Source organism: Lepisosteus oculatus, chromosome 9 (genome assembly GCF_040954835.1).
Source record: "Lepisosteus oculatus isolate fLepOcu1 chromosome 9, fLepOcu1.hap2, whole genome shotgun sequence".
In the NCBI taxonomy this organism is placed as follows: Eukaryota; Metazoa; Chordata; class Actinopteri; order Semionotiformes; family Lepisosteidae; genus Lepisosteus; species Lepisosteus oculatus.
Window position 1 is genome coordinate 2,443,583 of NC_090704.1, and position 18,091 is coordinate 2,461,673.

The 18,091-nt window shown below is 44.8% G+C and overlaps 1 protein-coding gene across 4 annotated transcripts; it reads right to left on the reverse strand.

Moving 5' to 3' along the window:
- Positions 1-154: 154 nt before the first annotated feature.
- On the reverse strand, positions 155-7,294 carry hyi (hydroxypyruvate isomerase). 4 transcript variants are annotated; one of them, XM_015355209.2, is made up of 8 exons: positions 6,703-7,165; positions 5,786-5,936; positions 4,817-4,931; positions 4,453-4,531; positions 4,014-4,063; positions 3,203-3,272; positions 2,979-3,113; positions 155-1,299 (listed from the first exon to the last, which is right to left on the reverse strand). In XM_015355209.2, the coding sequence occupies exons 1-8, from the start codon at positions 6,899-6,901 to the stop codon at positions 1,244-1,246; spliced, it is 855 nt and encodes a 284-aa protein (XP_015210695.2). In that variant the 5' UTR covers positions 6,902-7,165; the 3' UTR covers positions 155-1,243. The 4 variants fall into 4 exon arrangements, with proteins under 4 accessions (XP_015210695.2, XP_006634754.2, XP_015210693.2 ...); XM_006634691.3 differs by having other exon boundaries at positions 5,786-5,897; positions 6,703-7,147; XM_015355207.2 differs by lacking the exon at positions 155-1,299 and adding an exon at positions 1,306-2,242 and having other exon boundaries at positions 6,703-7,294.
- Between the last annotated feature and the right edge of the window lie 10,797 nt (positions 7,295-18,091).

Here is an 18,091-nt window from a genome sequence, read left to right on the forward strand (position 1 = left end):
CCATTGTTACAGCTGACAGTGTTCTGCATTGGTCTGTGCTTATGCGGCTTCAGATAGCAGAGCATTCACCCCTTTTATGTCAAACTGTTACAATTCATACAGTACAAAGAAATGAACTCGGAAATAAAAGTTAGATTAGAGATTGAAACCATGATTGCTGTGAGCACAGTTCTTTAATGGAGTAACCAACTGGTCGTATTGGAGTTTAAGGTGCAATTTACATATGCCTTTTCCTGTATTCTTTTTACTTGACATAACCTGTGATATACTGAGATTGTCTTCTATTGCTGCTGCTGCGAGTGGGAGAAATAAGAGCTCAGGAAAAGGGGAATCCTGACTGCGAAGAAGCTAGTCATCATGTTTATATTTCCCGTTTAAAAAAAACAAAGAAAAAACTTGATAGGTTACACTGCACATAAACGTGCAATCTCTAAAATAAAGCAAAAAAAAATGCTTTCCTTTTCATATGAACAGATCATTTATGAAATGAGATGGCATAATTTGTAATATATACCCATTCCCTCTCACCTGCACTCATTATTTCAAGGATTTTTATTATTTGGCAGGCAACAATTTACACCTGACATTTTTCATCGGTGGACGATGACGATTAAAAGGGTAGTCACCAGCACAGTTTGTGCAGTGGCTGAGGTCCGTGTCCATGTGCTTGAGACTGGAAAGGGAGAAATGTGAATCTGTATAGTTTCCACCCCTGCTATCGGTACACAAATCTGTACTTCCCAATGCTAGAAGTAGCACTGGTGCAGCTTTGATTTAGGCTGGAGTCTCCACCTAAACACCTTGCTTTGGATTTAGCAGCAGGCAGGGTTAATCTACTGAGCATCTTTCAAGGTTACAGCTTCATACACAGCGGTAATGTCTGCGCTCTGACTTTGCACCTTATCAGTGATCATTCTTGTAACAATATCTGCATATTTACTTCAGAATGGCTGCACCTACAGTACATCTTGTGGGTGTCACTGACCTCGGCCCACATTTCTCCACCCTGGATTCTTGTAAAAGGCAGTGCTGGTGCAGTCAATTGTTTTACCGTATTTCAATGTCAGTTTCTTAGTTCAGTGTGTAACATAGGATTACTCCTTTATTTCTCGAATTGAGGTCTTGGATTTCACTGCCGTGGCCAAGCTTAGAAAAAAGGGGTTTTGGCTGCTGGCTCTTGAAATGTTCTTCTGGTCTGGTGGTCTTTAAACAATCGAGGGATGTTAAATCCAAACCTCAGTCTTCACTTGTGGCTTCTCCAATACTCCTGCAACCATCCAAGACCGTCTTCTGTGGTACCTAAAGCCACGCATTGGAAAGGAGAGATAAAACCATCTGTATAGCAGCAGTGGCCAGCATCTTCCCTTCCCCTTCTCCTGCACAGTTCACCCAAGGACTCTCAGAAAGAAGGCTGACCATTTTATCCCATTATCTGGCACATGCAAACATTTATTCTGCTGTGATTAGGATCTGCTTTTCAGTTTACAGAGTCAAAAAATGTGTCAACCTGGTGATCTTGGCCCTGGTGCAGTTCTGTGGTTTGGTCATCCACAGACTCCTAATGCTTTCTTCTTGTTCCCACTGGGGAAACTGCAGGCATCCCCATCCTAACCAGCACCTGACTTCACATCAATGTGCACAGCTCCAAAACGTTTAATTTGCGACAGTACAGTATCTGTCAAGGTTTAGGTTCAAGGAGGACTTAAAAAATAGGACTTTTTTGAGAGTTCTCTTGCTGAAGGCAAGGCCGTGTGCATTTCTGGAGTTAAACCAGGAGCAGCACTGCTTCAGTGGGCCAAGGAGCAAAGCCAAAATTAGTCTCATTTAATCTCTGAGCTTCTAGAAGTCAGCATTTGTGTTTCCTGCTCAATCAGAGCGGTTTCTGGGGTGAAGAGGAGGGGAGGGAGGCGGAAATTGGATGTGTTCAGTCAAGGAGGCCATGCCTGGCTCTGCATAGCAATGGCCTCATTAGACGCCCTCCCTCCAGTCCGCTGCCTGCTTCGTGTTTATCGCAGCGTCTCAGCCCCGCTCGCCACTGCGCATTCTTAATTTCAATTACAGGGCCGCAGGTGACAGAGCGCAGGGAACAGATAGGAGCCCGCCTGCAGGACTGCCCAATATTCCAGTTAATGAACAGCAGCTGGGGGACAGCTGAGTGATGCGGACCCCTCACCACCGAGAGGGAAAACTTCGGCTGTATCCATCATCTCCTTTCCCAGCCGGGACCCGGAACAAAACGACGCTAATAATGAGAAATCGCGTTGAACATAACCAAGGGGTTAAAAAGATCGGGATTATTAAGACCGTTACAATTAATGAATCCCCCGCATGGTCACAATTACTCTTTCCAATTATCCTGGGCCTGCTGAATTTGTCTTGACCAGGCACTCCAAATATTTAATATGTAGATGCTGTTTCAAAGCACGCCTCAATGTCCCGCTCCGGCCCTGCACGCCGGCGATCTGCGCGCTTGTTCTGTGCTTTCGGATCAAGGTTTCATCTGCGCCGGCTGCTTCTGCGTCTCAGGGGTTTTGGGCCGTAGCCCCGAAAAGTCATTAAGCAGCTCGGCTTAGTGCTTTATTTCCACATTCTCCGTTTTAAACAAAACAGAATCTCAGATTGGTTTTAGTACGTCCTCCCGATCTGGAATAGCCAGGTATCGGGGGGGTTCACATCTCATCTCTTGGCTGTAAAACCTGTGAGCACAAAAAGGGCAAGACTCCTTCGACACCCCCACCCCCCCCTCCCTTCGAGACCCCCATCCCCGACTGGAGGAGAGGCAAGCCCCTCACTGCCAGCACAGCAGGCCGCAGTGCCTCGGCCCGTGACGGCTCTCATGAATGAAAATTAATAGTAGCCTCATTGTGCTTCTGCTAGATCAAGATAATGCACTTTTTAAGATTTCATCTTCTCAATGGGGTTCTCGATTCACACCCATCTCGTCGGCTCCAGTTTCAATCGGAATCATGCCAACTCACCCTTAGGTCGATATTCACAGCCGATGTACCCCTGGTACCCCATTTCTTCCAACACACCGAAGATGTAGGGATAGTTCAACTCCCCGGGACTGTCTGGCTCATTTCTGCCAGGAACCTGGGCAATCTGAATATGGCCTGTAAACGCAGAAAAAGAGAAGTTTTCAGTGCTTGATTGAAACTTCCTGCCTCACCCGAAAATGCCCCTGAAAAGCAAATGTACTTGCCAACCAGGGGGAAGCATGTTTTGATGTTTTGTGTGAGATTGCCATCCATTATCTGCCAGTGAAAGATGTCCTGGGACAAAAAAAAAATCATATAATGAATTTTGTCAGCAAGTGTCAATTACAACGCTATATTTGAAAAGTGGAAGATGTCTCCACTGCCATGATTTCAGAAAGCTTAGCTTTTTTTCAAGTTACTTTTGCATCCTTATTTAATCATATTTCTCCTTGGGCTGATTTACAAGGCTGATTCTGACAGTTCAATAAGCTCAGAAGTAACCAGATGGGTTTATATCCCCTGTTCATCAAAAACAACAAGCTTAAAAGTTAAGTTTTGGCATGTTAAAGCTTTCCTAAAATATATTCTCAATGCTACAGCTAAGACAAGTGAATGTAATTGCATGACTAATACAGCACTTCAGCCAATGGAAAATTTTAGACAATACATTTAATGCTAAAAGGCTAAAATAGTTGGAAACTTCCTGCTTAAAAAACAAAACAAAATCAAACAAATACAAATCTGATCAGAGACTTAAAAAATGGCAGTGCGGCACAGAGGAGGTTTGTAACGTAACTAGATTGTCAACACAGCACCAGTCACTGTGGTAAGAATCTAAAATGACAAACACCTATTCTTCCACAGAATGCATACCAGGCAGCAAGTAAAATTAAAACTTGTATTTGATTCAGCCACCTTAAAAGAGCCCCCAATTAGAGTTACCAGGCAAAATACACACACATTATAAACTGTACCCTTGGATATTTTAATGGTCATTTCAGGAACTGAAACCACAAGAAAAACTTCCTAGCTCACCATCTGCAGCTTTATGTTTGAACGGCCAACTTTTTGCAAAATAGCAGCAGCTAGGAAAGAACAAAGAGTTTTTTAGAGTGGGGACCCGCGTCAGTGTCGAAACACGCAGAACGCTGACAAGCGGAGGGAAGAACAACATTTTGGCTGTGAAGGTATATAAGAACAGTTACTGTACAAATGAGAGGAGACTCTTCAGGTATTCCAGTCCATTTGGAGTGAGTAGTTTCTTGGTCCAAGGATCAGGCAGCATCTTCATACAATAGTGCCATCGGGTGACAGCCTTCATTCTGAATAGCCCCAAACTGGGAATAATCCCACTAATGCAGTTTTATACCCACATTTAAAACGTATCTTTACCTAAATGGGCCGCACTGACCTCTATCAATCTCCACAAACTCCTCTTCCATGCCTAACAATACGTGCAGCACTGTCCGCTTACCCTGGTGCGGCGAGTTCAAGAAATAGCGGGGATCCGTTATCCTGGTGTTGATCGGCTCCACCAGCCCAAGAATTCCTTCCTGCAAGGGGAAAACCAGACAATCACATGGCATCGCAGACAGACCTGCCCGATGTTCCCCCCCGGTCCTCCCTCGGGGGGCCCCGTCGGCCCCCAGTTCCTGCCTCGCTGAGCACGGGCGGGCCTGTGACAGCGTCCTGAAGCACAAGCACCGCACGCCATCGACTATCATCACTACGCAGAAACGGCAGCCTCACCGACTGACATCTACAGGGGGGGAAATGCAGCAATTTCACATTTCTGTGCCCCCCCCCCCGTGGCTTTGAGCTCAGCGATCGGGTGTGACCTTCGACAGGACATCCGCGGCGTATCTCAGGTTGGCAATGAAGGTGGCCTCCATCTCCCCAGCTGCAGCTGCTCGATCCTGCCCTGCGGGCACTCTCCCGGCCATCAGGTGAATCCTGGGAAAACGGACAGTGGAGCCGGAGAGGCCACCCAGGGATTAAGACGTAACACCGGCCCTGGCGAGCCCAGGTTCGCCCTGAACCAGTCCGCGAAATCAGCAGTAACAGCGATACCAACTCTCTGCATCTGCTGTGCCCGCCGATGGCCACGGGTCTTGACAGTTCTTGTAGCCCCCCGGATTATTACCCCGTTTTCTCAGGGTCTCATCATTCCTGCTCATAGCCGGCTGCTTCTAATCCTCCGCTAATTAATGCAGCAGGTGATTCATTACACACGTCTGCCCCCAACACTGGGAACTCCCCCGCTCACTAAGGAGGGCACTGCTTTTCAGTCCCGCCTGCGCCTGTCATTGAAGTACAAAAAGGGCTGGCAGTGTCCGGGCCCGACACAGTGCTCTAGACGCCAGCTCTGCAGCAGTGGCTTCCAGGGGCTGCACTGTGGCTCTGGGACACGCCTACAGGCGGTCCTACAGCGGCAGCACCCGAACACCTGGGGGCGAGCTGTGCGATGGGCCCAGCCGAAGCTGTACAACGAGATGGTTTCGCTCGTTCAGTGCCGAGCTGGAATGACGCACACCGACCCTCCAGGACCGGGACTGGACACCCCCTGCCGTACCGCGAGACGACCGAATCCGATTTTGGTCTGGGAGAATACGGGATGGGACACCCGGGTTAACTTCCGCGGAACACGGGAAAGCAGGCCGACGTTGAGTATCCAGCGTTCGAGGGGGGAGCCCAGCGTGACGGTGGCGCTGTGCTTCCTGAGTAGAGGCACGTCTCCCCGCGCATTGCCTCTCACGACACCACGTGCGCCACCGGCTCTGAGCGCTGGCCTGCAGAGGCACGCGTACCTGCCGCAGTCCAGGGCTCTGGCATACCGCACAGCCAGGTCCAGGCCTGCCCTGAAATCCTCCTCCCGGCCAGGCACTGCCCCCAGTCCGAGGTCTCCCCTCCCGACATCTCCTGCAACAGCACACCGGCGGACTGTGGGTACTCTGTGGGCTGCGGTGAATGGCATTCAAAGAGACGTGTAGCAGGAGTACCAGTGATCCATCAGGCCAGGGCAGAGTGATTTCATTTGCACACGATCATCATTGCACAGCGCGTCGTTGAGCTTCCAGAGAGTGCCCTTCAAACGACGTGCAGCACAGCCTAAGGATGCTAAGTAAACTAGCAGTTCCAGGTGACAGCGTATCCTGAGGCCCCATTCAAATGGATCTTTCTACCTTACTGTAACTGCAAGGATCAGCAAGATCGCCGAGGACTAGACATCCACGCAGAGTTGTGAATCAAGGACCACGCCAATGAGACAACTCGTTGGCATATTAATGGCGGTGACGAGTCCCAGCTGATACGTGCCTTTAAATCTAACCCGCAAACTGCTGCTAATGACGCGCCTTAAGCCAATTAAAAACATGAAGGTATGGACAGCTCACGGGTTTGCTCTCTGAGACACCGTCTTGCAAACTTTCAAATAATGTGAAGGCTGCGTTCATAGGGACAAGCAAGCCCACAGTGTGTAAGGCAAACTGTTGCTGCAAGAAGTGCAATCACTAAAAATGTATCTTTCGTACCATTTTCTAGTATTTAACTTTCTTAACATTAATGTACTCGATTCCGTTAGAAAGCCAACATTAGCGAAGTGCATAACTTCACAGTGAAGTTGACTTATTGCGCTGTCCTACAGGCGCCGGTTTTTTTCTCCCTCGGCGGCGTAATAACACGCGCATGTCCCGTCTACAGTGCAAGACCTCTCTTTATTTCTTACCAGGCGGTGTGTTTATGAGCACAACGTCCACCCCGGCCTGTGTAATGGCTTTCTGGAGATCCAGCGGGTCCGCGTCGTACAGCCACGCCGCCTCCACCGCCCGGAACCCGGCTGCCGCCGCCGCTTGAGCCCGCTGGGCGAACTCCGGCAGCTCCGTGAACAGCCAGGAGAGGTTGGCACAGAACTTTAACGGGGGCATTATTTTTTTGCAGACACTTGACCCAAATGAAGGGAAGCGAGGACGGAATTTTACTTTATATAAAAAAAAAGTTCCGGGTTAAATGCACAGCAGAAACAATAACAGGCGGACTCCGGTTCCGTGGTGCAAAGTCCAGTCAACTAACTCATTACCCAGCAGTTTCAGGTAAATACTTGATTTCTGCAGGACGTAGACAGCCCGCTGTGTGCACAGATCTACACGTGACTTCGCCTGTGATTATTTCCGCACCGGACTCGGAACCGCACGCCTGCGCAAAGCGTCTTTTGATTTCGGCAGGGGTGGGTTTGTGTAGTCCGTGGGAATAGCAGGAGGAAAGCTGTACACAACGACTTATTTTCCCATCGTGCGATTCGGGGATGTTGTGAAAGCCCCACTGTTCCGTGTCTGGCATGTACAGTAGTAAACTTTGATTAGTAGTCCCAACCCCTGCCTCTTCCTGTCTCCTCGACGGGGCATTCACCTGCCAGTGGGTGACGGTGAGGGTTCGTCTCATTGTGCAAGGCACCTTGCACCTTACGTTTTCTGGACCTTTGCACCACCCTGAGAGATGACTATCTACAGCGCAGTCTGCTGTCTTTGCTCAGGGTGATCTCCATCTGAAGAGTGTTGACGAACCAGCCGTATCTCGGCGCCTGTGTGAATCCCACTGCCAATAGCCTCATCTGCCCACACACCCTGCATCTGTTGCCTTGCTATTATAGAAGGGCCTCAGAACGCTCAAAGTCGTGAGAAGAATCCTTTGTTTGTTTAAGACCTCACCAGTCAGCAAGGAATCAGATTGACTCTTATCACTCAGTTCAGTAAAACTGAACAAGTATTGTCCGGACCAAAAAAAATGTATGTTGATCTTATTAGCACACATTAGAAAACCATTTTTTTATTTTTACAAAAGCCTGTTTTTTTGGTAATGTCCTTGTTCTCGGGTTTTGAGCGGTGTGCATTTTTCACAAGCCTCCTGTGGGAGACGGCCGGATGTCTTTACGCTTTGCGGGGGATAAGGGCACGGTCTCTCTCGCTCCTGGCAGGATCTGATCCCGGTCTCTCATGGGCTCCAAGCAGAGCGCCGCTTTCCAGACAGCAGATAAACCTCCCGGGCAGAACACCGATCCGCTGCCACAGCAGAGTTTTGCACTGTATAGATTTTTTTTGTGTGTCAACTCTATGTAATTAAATTATTCATCCCGATTAAGTTATATTTTACATATGAAACACATGTGCGAATAGTCCTATATATATATAGATCCCTGGGGAACATCGAGCCATTGTCTGATTAGTGTGATGAAGGTCTTACACTCAATTTACACTTATTGGGCTGGCCCAGCTCTGTCAAATTTAGGTTGGAAGTTTTTTGACCCCACAAATCATGTGAGATTTGGCACCTTAGCACATTTATACGTGTGACTTAAAAGCCTAACCTTTGGCCAAGCATGTAACTGTGATGGAAATAAGTCAATACGGAGAGGCAGAATACAGGTGACACCTAGACTAGATGAATATTTCCTTCCTCGCTGTTATTAGTCAGGTACTGCTGCCAAAAAGCAGTCTACCCGTGACCTCTGAACTATACCAGTCAGCCAACAGAGCTTCCCGAAGTTAGTTTGTGAACTATGGAGCTCTTTACTTTCCATTCCAGATCTGCCCGTATCCTCTAATGCAATGAATTCAGCATTCTTATGTTCCATAATAGTGTAAGGATGCCATGTGTAGCCTGCATTTACTCCTTTAAATCAGATTAATCCCGGAAAAGATTTTCCAGGATGCAACAGGAAAACCTTTTTTTTGTTTTGATGTCTCAAGCTGTCGGGGATTGTTTGCATCTGTTTATATCCAGCTAATGTTCCATGGGTTGTAAGTTTCAGAAGCTCAAGTTTGCAAAATGCCTTCTGCCAAAAGCATTAAGACCAATCACCACGTCACATAAAGGCAACAAATGCTGGAGGTACTTAAATAGAACTGAAGCCAAATGTTTAACATGGTCTATAATAACGATTGCCATCCAAGCTAAATAAAAGGTTTTCCATAATTAAAGCACCATATGAAATTAAAGTACTGTATGAATTCAGAACTTAAACTTCCCAATTATAGCTGTGCTGGAAAGTCTCCTTAAATATAATCCAGAGGAGAAGCTTTACTTGGAAAGTTTTCCATCTGTGTACAGAGACTGAAATGATGAAAGACATAACACTAACATACCAATTACTGGTATAAGTGTAAGTGTACTGCTACACACCAATTCCTGGTAGTACTTGCGGCTGTTTGTAAAGCATAATTAATTGTCTGATGGGTGAAAACTATGTAAAATAGTTACCATTAGATGCCATCTCCATGAAATCATTTTCCCTTAGAAAGCACAGGATCAGCTTGACCACGACTCTTCAACCAGGAATAATCGTCTTTCTGAGTGAGATTAGTGGAAGGAAGCCAGTACATGTTGAAACAGGTGCAAAACCTTACAATGCCTTGCTTGGGTGCTAAGAACTGGTGACTCTGAGAAACAGCCAATGTGATAGCTATTGTGCACAACTGAAATGATTTCTTCTCAGACCTTCAAGAAAGTACCAACAGGGAGAGAGTTCTGTTCCTGTACTTTTCCACTTTAGAGGATTTTTGGATCCGTTTGTCTGACATGAACTGATTTCAGGAAGTAAAAAAGCCCTCAAAGGGTCTTACCAGCAAATGACAATGAAAAATAAACACTTTTGCTTTTGAGGTTGTTCGATAGCCCTTGTAAAACACTGAGAAAATGCATTTTTCCCAATGCCAGTAAGTGGCTTTTTGCACGAGTAATGATTGACATTGCTCGGAGCATCTTTTACATGACATGTCCTGTTCACCGCGAGATTGATTTAGAGGGGATGGCACGGTGCAGAGATTTTAGAGCCCATGTCGGTGTCAGGCTGCAGGAGTTTTCGTGTCCTGCCGTCACGAACTGCATGAATCACACGTGAGCCAGATTGACCATGCCAGTCTTCCAGTCCAGGGGGAAAGGCCCTGTCAGACAGATGAGGCTGATGAGGGAATGATGGCTGATTATGGAGGTCTGTAAGGCTGCCTCCCCTAGACAGCTCTGTGATACCCTGGGAAAGGAAGACCAGTTTTCTACAGAACAGACTTAAACAAACCAGAGCATTAGGGAACATGAGTCTACATGGTAGATCGTATAGCTTTAATTTGTAGGAGTTGCTCGACACTGGTTTTGAGGTAGAGAAAAACTGTAACATGTCCAGCCGGTCAACTCTCATTCCTCAGATTTCATTTCTCATGAATGGAGATGCAGAAGAGCATCAGGGATTTCCAACCACAGCCATTTTTGAAAGTTGCAGTATGTCCTTTTATATACTGTATATACATACATTCACTTGATCTTCATTTTAGTTATTTGTTTTTGCTAGGGTTGGAGAACATTACATAAGAATGGTTCAGCCCATCTAGCCTGTTAGGCAGTTAGTGGTTAATTGGTCCCAGGATGTCATCCAGCTTTTCTACCAAAATGCCAGGTTATCGGCTTCAGCAACAGGGGTTCCCAGCTCCCATATCCCTTCCTGTCCCCCTGACTTCATTTTTAAATGCACTTCCTCGTAGCCTCCGCTTGTGGCTTCTGGTCAGTGGATCAGTGTTCAGTCGGGGGAATTCCAACGGGTTGACTTCGTCAGTGTCTTTGAGGCTTTAATACAACCTGGACACTTGCATCGGGTCTCTTTGTCGTCGCCCCTGTTCAGGACTGAAAAGGTTCAGTTCCTTCAGTCAAAGGTCCCGTGCGTTAAGTTGAGAATGCGTTCAAGAGGCTCAGCTATTCAATCCCTCCTCAGTGAAGGGCTGGGTTCCTGGTGTTCCCCTGTGAAAGGGGGGACACAGAGCCTAACCCGAGACAGATCTGAAACTTGGTCTGAAGAATGCACTCACAATGATTTTTTTTTTAACTGATCATTTTGGTGTTTGTTCGACTCGCCGTACTCCCGTTCCGTTGATTTAGAATAAAGAGGCTCCTCATCATCGACTTCCATCATCTGAGACTCGCGCTGTGTGTAGCGAGCGCCTGTCGGAATCGGCACAGACCTTTTCACGAATGATCGCTGCAGCCCCTTGAACTACAGTATGATTTCAAGGAGCTGAGCTGCTGTAGTGACACAGCAAGGCTGAGTGGAAGAACAGGCCCTGCAGGGCTGCTCCGTATCTGTTTGCTGGTTGTCATTTGTGTTAGGGGTTTCTAACACAATGCAGGAGTAAAAGAGTCTATGAGACAGGTGTTTCATTTTCATAGAAATGTCATAAATTCTGCTTGCAGAACTGCAGTATTGTTATTTTCACATCAACATTTACTGTACATTTACAGTAGTTGTACTTAAGGCCGCATTGTTTGTTTTCAATGCTGAACATCTGGAAATACATAGCTGGTTCTTCAAATCTTTACTATGATTTCATGGACAATTTGAGATGCAAACAAAATATGCTGTGCCATATTGATAATTATGAATCAATTAATCTTTGCAAGCTGGGAATGCAGCACTTGTTTCTATGGAAACTGAAATAGAGGGGTATATGCCGTGACAGCAGAAAGCAGGCTGAGGTAAAAGAGGTAATTTTATATACGTACCTCAGAAGGATCTTGGGTGCCCTGTGTTTTTTTAATGGATGTTAATGAGAAATATTGTGAAATACTGTGTCCGCAGCTTTTTCACCATTTTTACCACTACGTTCTGATACCAGCCTTGAAGTGTGCATGTCATGGGTATGAATCATGGGGAAAAGTGTTGTTTTTGTGTCTTTGAAAACCAGGAGCAGAAATATAAACAAGTAATTAATCATGCTGCACTGGTTTGGAACAGAACAATGGAGCAACAGACAGCTACTGATAATAAACTTTTTCTAAAAAAGACTTGATTCATTGTTTGAACAACAGTAACCTGGGATTGTGACCGTACAGATGATTAGAAATGTCACAGATTTATATTCTGCAGAACTTTAGAATAGGGTCGGGTAAACCAAAAGAACACTTAACTTTGAGTTCAAGAGTCTAAGTACATACAGTACATACAGTGGTTTTTAAGGTTAAAATTAAATGTATCCAAACTTTTTTTTTCTTCACAAGCTACTGTGTGCCTTTCTGCATTTATTTTTAATTTTTTTTGTGTGAAATGAACTTCAGGTCAACGTCACCTTCATAAGGCTTGTGTCGGTTGGCATTCTCAGTTCTAAGGTGATGCAGTCAGTTACAGTTTCTCAAAATCCATTTCCCCTTTGATTCTGGACTTCAGTGCAAGTCAGATGAGTGGAGGAAAGCCTGTTTAGCAGATTGTTAAGCAAATGTAATCCTGTTGTCATTGTTTCTACAATGTGGTTCTGCTCAAAGGGATATTACACTGTGTCCCATGATGTTCCACAGTGGAGCTGGTTCACACTTGTAGTTGCTGCCACATTGAGAGAGCACTTGTGGGCATCTCTTGCTCCTCTGGAAATCTGTGGACTGCTGTATTTTTTTTCTATATTATTGTTTTCTTTTCCTCCCACAGTAAAAAGAACATCTCTGAACTTCATGGAGCCACTTATGACATTTTGTTTTCATTTTTTAACCTTCACCTAAGTTGCCGTTATTTCATTCTTAACTTCCTCCATCCTTTCATATTGTAGCGTAATGCAATACACCTGTGGGCTTACAGGCCCTGGTTGTACCATGTGTTTGGGGGCAGTCTGTTGTAACGCAGTGTATCAGCTCCTTTTGAATTCCCTTTGAGGTGGAGTGCCACATGAGATGTTGCTCTTTGAAGTGAAAATATGACCATTGAGGGGCTTGTGTTTGAAATGCACACAAGAGGTGGTTGATGCTGTTTCGAGGTGCGTGTGTATACAGCTGATTACAGCCCAGCAAGAACCTGGCCATCACAGTACTCTCTCCTCCAGTTTCTCACGTGGAATGAAGGTGTAAAGACCCTCAGTATATCAGTTTAATAGCTTTTACCTCCTAGGGAAACCCAGTTAAGGATTTTCTTGCCAGCATTCTGCTCCATGAGCTGGAGGGAACAGCTTTATTCCTCTTTTGCCTCCTGTGCTTCAGCTTGTACATTCAAAACTGACAGTCTGAAAGGTTTAATAACAAGTGTGGAATAAAATGCTCAGATTGAAAATAAAACTTCTTTATGAGCCCATTTTCTCTCTAAAAACGATAACCTGAAGCAAAGTTTTAACTTTGAGATTAAATGACCTTTTTTAAAAGATTGGTGTTGCACACTCTTATCTTTCTTTTTCATCATTTATCCGATCCTGATTGTATTTTGATCTATTTAAAGTTTGATGTTAGCAAATAAGAAACATGATATGAATCTGAACCACAAAAGGCTGGCAGAACATGACAGGCACTATTCTGCAACACAAACATGCTGGAATTGAGCAGGTCCTAAACTGACCATTCCTGACAGTGTTTCCTAATGTCTGGACATTGTCCTTCTCTGCATTGCTTTTCTTTTATATTCCACAGTGACAGTGAAAATGGGCCAATTTCCTCATTGTAAGCATGCCGGTATTGTTTTTAGGAATGGCGTTTGCCTCTTTTTCAGGAAGGGACTTTCAACAGTAACACATCACCCGGGATGTGGACCGTTACAAGAGGTAGGACCTCACCCAGTGTCAGGGTTTCTGAAAGGGGTGAGCTGTTGGACCCCTGTGGGATGCCGTGAGGAAGGGAGTTCGAGCAAAAGTAAATCCAAGATTCCAAATTCAAGTCGTTAGGCAAGAGCGGAGTCGAAAATAGGAGAACCAGGTCGGGTAGTCAAAGGAGTCAGGTCGGGAATAGTACCGAAAGCTACTAGCAGAGAAAGCTGTGGAAGACTTCTCAATAGCGAGCGTACAGCAGGTGAAGAGTGTTTAAATATTGAAGAGAGAGAGTCGTGGTCGGGTAATTAGTTCCTGGATGAGCGTGCATGGAATCTAGTAGGCGTGGGAATGCCGGGACGCTTACCGGAGAAGGTACTGTACGAGTCGTGACACCCAGCCCATCAGCACGGGAGTGTGATCGATCTTCGACATTCTGAAAGACACACTCCAGGAAGAAACGGGATGCGGCCATTTGTCAGGTGGCCAAAATGTTTTGGGAGACAAGCAGAGACTTAAGGCCTACAGAACATTGGTTGTGGCTGGCGGTGAAATTTGTTCTCTTAATCTGTGGGTCCAGACTTGTCCTCAGAAAGCTTCAAAACCCCTTTGAAGGTTGTTTTACATTTTAGAGTCGTGCACACACCTCAAACTTTCTTTGAATCCCTGTGAGCACCCCTCCTGTGCTTTTGTGGTGCTATTGCCTGCTTTAAATGAAAATAAAAGACTGAAGTGAAGCAGCGGTTGATAAATAGGTATTAATCTTCAGAGACCCCCAGAGGATGAATGTTTTTCAGGGAATGGAAAAGCGGAGTATCCCGTGAATACCTTATTAGACCAACAATTGTAAGCGCCCCCAAACAACCTCGCTGCCACCACCCCTGCTCCGGGCTTACAGGAGCAGTGTGTGGTGGGTAATGAGCCGGCTTTTGCAGGGGTTTTATCAGGCAGCATTTCCAAGGGAAAAGGGGGTGCTGCCACAAGGGGGTGCTTATTGAAGCAGGAAATTGAAAAAGGGCTTCACGGATTTATTGTGCGTTGCCGCTAATAAGCCTTGTTGTGTGATGACGGAAACACGCACTTATTGATTTCATGCTTTAGGTTCAGTCTGTAACAATCACTTTTGTTCCCAGTTTACTGGCTGCGTCTAACACTGACAGATTGTTAGCGCACAGCCGCAGGACGGGAATCAGACCAGAAACGCTGAGCATCGTGCCAACCGGAGGCTTTAAAACAATGCTGACATTTTTCTCTGCGGTTGTCACAGTTTCGTGTCCCTGCCACCAGCTCCTTCCTCGTTCAAACGTGCGTCTTTGACGGAGAAAGAACGTGGCCACAGAGCTCCACCAAGAGCAGAAGGGAAAACTCAAGAGAGTGGAGTTTAGTTGCACAGCTCTCCCGTGTGCAACAGTCATGCAAGGGATAATGACACACCAGAGGAAAGTTAACCACAGTGTGTTGTGAGATCAGCAGCTGCGGGATCACAGTTGCCTTCGTTGGCTAGGATCAGGATTTCAATTCTTGTCCTCACCACCTGCAGAAGCAGTACCAGTACTTTATATAGAATAGTAGAGTACAACTGAGGGGTGCTCCATCTTCCCCGATGTGGGTGGAATGTCTGTGTATTGTCTGCAAAACATATATCTGCATTTTGTGTCCACACACTGGCCTGGGATCTTGTCCTTTTAATCCAGTATTGATTTATACCCGTTCCTGTGCGAAACTGTGCGAAAGTCCAGACCGATTTCTGAGCGGCAGCATCATTGAAAAACACCCTTTAGACAATGTAAATAATTTATCCGTTTTAAAATATCCGTGGCTTGTTTTTCAGGGCGCATCTTTTTGTTTTAATGGGGTTTCCTGGGACACCCCCAGCCTGATGTTTTTTTTTAAGTTATGTACACTGCAGCCTGCAGACAAACCATATCTTAATAAACATGAAATGCAAAGCCTCACTATTGGGAACAGCACTGGTGAACACTACTGAAAGCGCCATTGATGTTAATCATGTGTAAGCATGGATCTACACTCTGATTAATAGGATTAATGTATGACAGAATACGCCTGGAGCAGCTCTTTACCTGACTTTGGTAGGGGATTAAAAATTGAATCTGTTTTGATGATATCATAAAGCTGTTTACAGTGCTCATGTTTTGCCTTGGAATTCCACACATGATTATCCCCAGTGATGAGCTATAAATGCTTCCTAATATGCCATTTAAAACTGATGAAACAAATAAATCATACAACATTACCCATTGTAGTTCCATAGAGAAAGACTGGGGTCTAGGTTGGTAGGTTAAAAGTAAGAAATTGCTTTCTGTTGTTTAGAGTTGTGAACATTGCAGAAGGACTGTGTAATAGCTTACAATTTTGTTTTGACTAAAGCTGGTCCAAAGTGAGTACACGTTGCACAGCTCTCCTGTGTGCAACAGTTATGCAAGGAATAATGGCCAGCCAGCTGTACTAGGTAATCATAAAGCTGCAAATCCAGTCTCTCTGTGTCATTAATGCACACATAATATGCTCCCAGCACTGGAGTTCCTGGAAAACACTATTTGGATTGCACTGTAATAGGCAGGGAAAGGGGTGGAAGAAAGCACCTTCATTATAGGATTGCTTAAAAATGGGATTGGCTCTTGCCTGTCTTGGCCATTACAATAACTCAGTTCTGGCAGGCTGGTGATGGCGAGTCCTCATTGTTGCTGCAAAACAGCATGTATATCATTTGTAAGTCAGAAGAACACATTGCAAGGGATGACCTGTGCTTTTCTGGAGCTGCACAATTACCAATATATATTTTAATTTCCAGGAACAGAACAGGATAAAATAAAATCACACGCATATGTTTAGAATACTGTCGTAAACTTACAAATAATTTCAAATGTTTGAGGGGAGGGAAAGCTACTAGCATTTGAAGAGAAGTATTAAAAAATAAATGGAGGAAAATGAATTAAAATTTCCCTCTGTTTCCAGTCTGTCCCCCTGTGTGTTTGAATTAAAGTACCTCTGCCAGACTCCCTTACCTTCTTATAATCATCAGCGCAGTATCGTCTTACTTCTGCGACAAGTAATGTATGTAACATTATTAATTTGTTGGGTGGGAATGTAACATTTTATTTAGTTCACAGCTGTGAACTGAGACACCAAGCTGGCCATTCCAAGTCAGGTGCATATGACAAAATACAACTGGAAAAAGCGGAAGTAAAAAACAAAACTCAGTTAACTTGATTTGACTTTAAATTAAATAGATGCATCAGAGGTACACTGAAAAGTAAAGGGGCCTGCAGCTTTGGAGCTGGCCATCCCAGGTTTCGAAGCTCAGTATGAAGATGCTCTCATTGGCAGTTCTAAAAGATGCCTGCGTGTGTTTCCTGAAGACCCAAGCCTGCTAGTCTGAAACTGTTGTGTCTATACTGAACTGCGTCTAAGGTACAACTAATGTTCCTCCTATATTGCTACAGAATTCAAGCTGTATGACTTGCATACTATGGTTGAGAACTGTCAGCTCCATTAGGAAATAGGGTGAGGGCTGTTGGAGAACTGGTTGGTGGGATGCTTGGCTTTGCTCATAAGTGATTTTGGCTCTTGAGGTACTGAATGTTGTACAGTGAGTAGGACTGCCCATTCAGTGATTGATACAAAAGCCCTGCCATTCGGTGACTGCAGTGCAAGTACTGTATAGTACAGTACCTCAGGCAGCACAGAGCTGCTGTCATTCTTCAAGTCTCTCAGTCCAGAGTGGAGATGAATTAGTGAATTAGGCTTTTTCTAATTTGAGGAGGCTTGTGTAAGATTAAATTTCTTTTTTCAGTCCAGGTGGATTCTATAATGCTATTTGCTATATTAAAACCAAAATATTTTTCCATGTGTTGCCTTCGGCTGTAGGATAGCTAATCATAAGTAATAGCTTGTTTTATTGCACAGATGCTTTATTAGGAAGCGTAATAAATGTCACTTATTGCCCCAGGCTATCTGTTGACTAACAAGGTTATCACGGAAAATTGATTTGTACAAACCACTTTGCATAAGTTAAAATTTTGGAGTATCATACTTGAATTTAAAAAAAAAAGTTAATACATCATGCAGTAAGGTCTTCTCTTATGCATGGTTCATGTTATAGCATGTTGATCTCATGCTATATTGTTAGGACTAGGGAAGTTTAGTTAACTTAAATATCTCAGAAACAAGATAGAAGAAAGTTTGTCAGATGAAGATGTTACACAAATTTTGATAACAGTATTCAATTCAGAAAGGACATAAGCAAAGTGGCTCTCTGGAATAAACGGAGATCCTGCTGTGGAACTCCAAAAGTAATCTGTGTGGAATTGAATTTTTATTAGGGTAAAATGAAAACAAAATATGATTTTTTCCCCTTTCCCTTGCCATCAGCATTAAGACTGCTGATTGGAAGGAGAGGCGAACAGCAGTGAAAGTAGGTTTATGGAAATCACATCACCACATGAAATCACGTTGTACTGAGAGCTCTTTTTATGGACGTTTATGGCTGCCGATAACACTTTCATCTTTCATTCATGACATAATTTGAAACAATTACTGCAGAGATGGGAGCTCTAGTATTGT

Coding starts and splice junctions, on each gene's coding strand:
- hyi (XM_015355207.2), bottom strand. CDS start 6,901: ATGCCCCCGTTAAAGTTCTGTGCCAACCTCTCCTGGCTGTTCACGGAG. Junction 5,937..6,702: donor GCTCATAAACACACCGCCTG/GTAAGAAATAAA, acceptor CATTCACCGCAG/CCCACAGAGTACCCACAGTC. Junction 2,243..2,978: donor CTGTGAATATCGACCTAAGG/GTGAGTTGGCAT, acceptor TCTCATTATTAG/CGTCGTTTTGTTCCGGGTCC.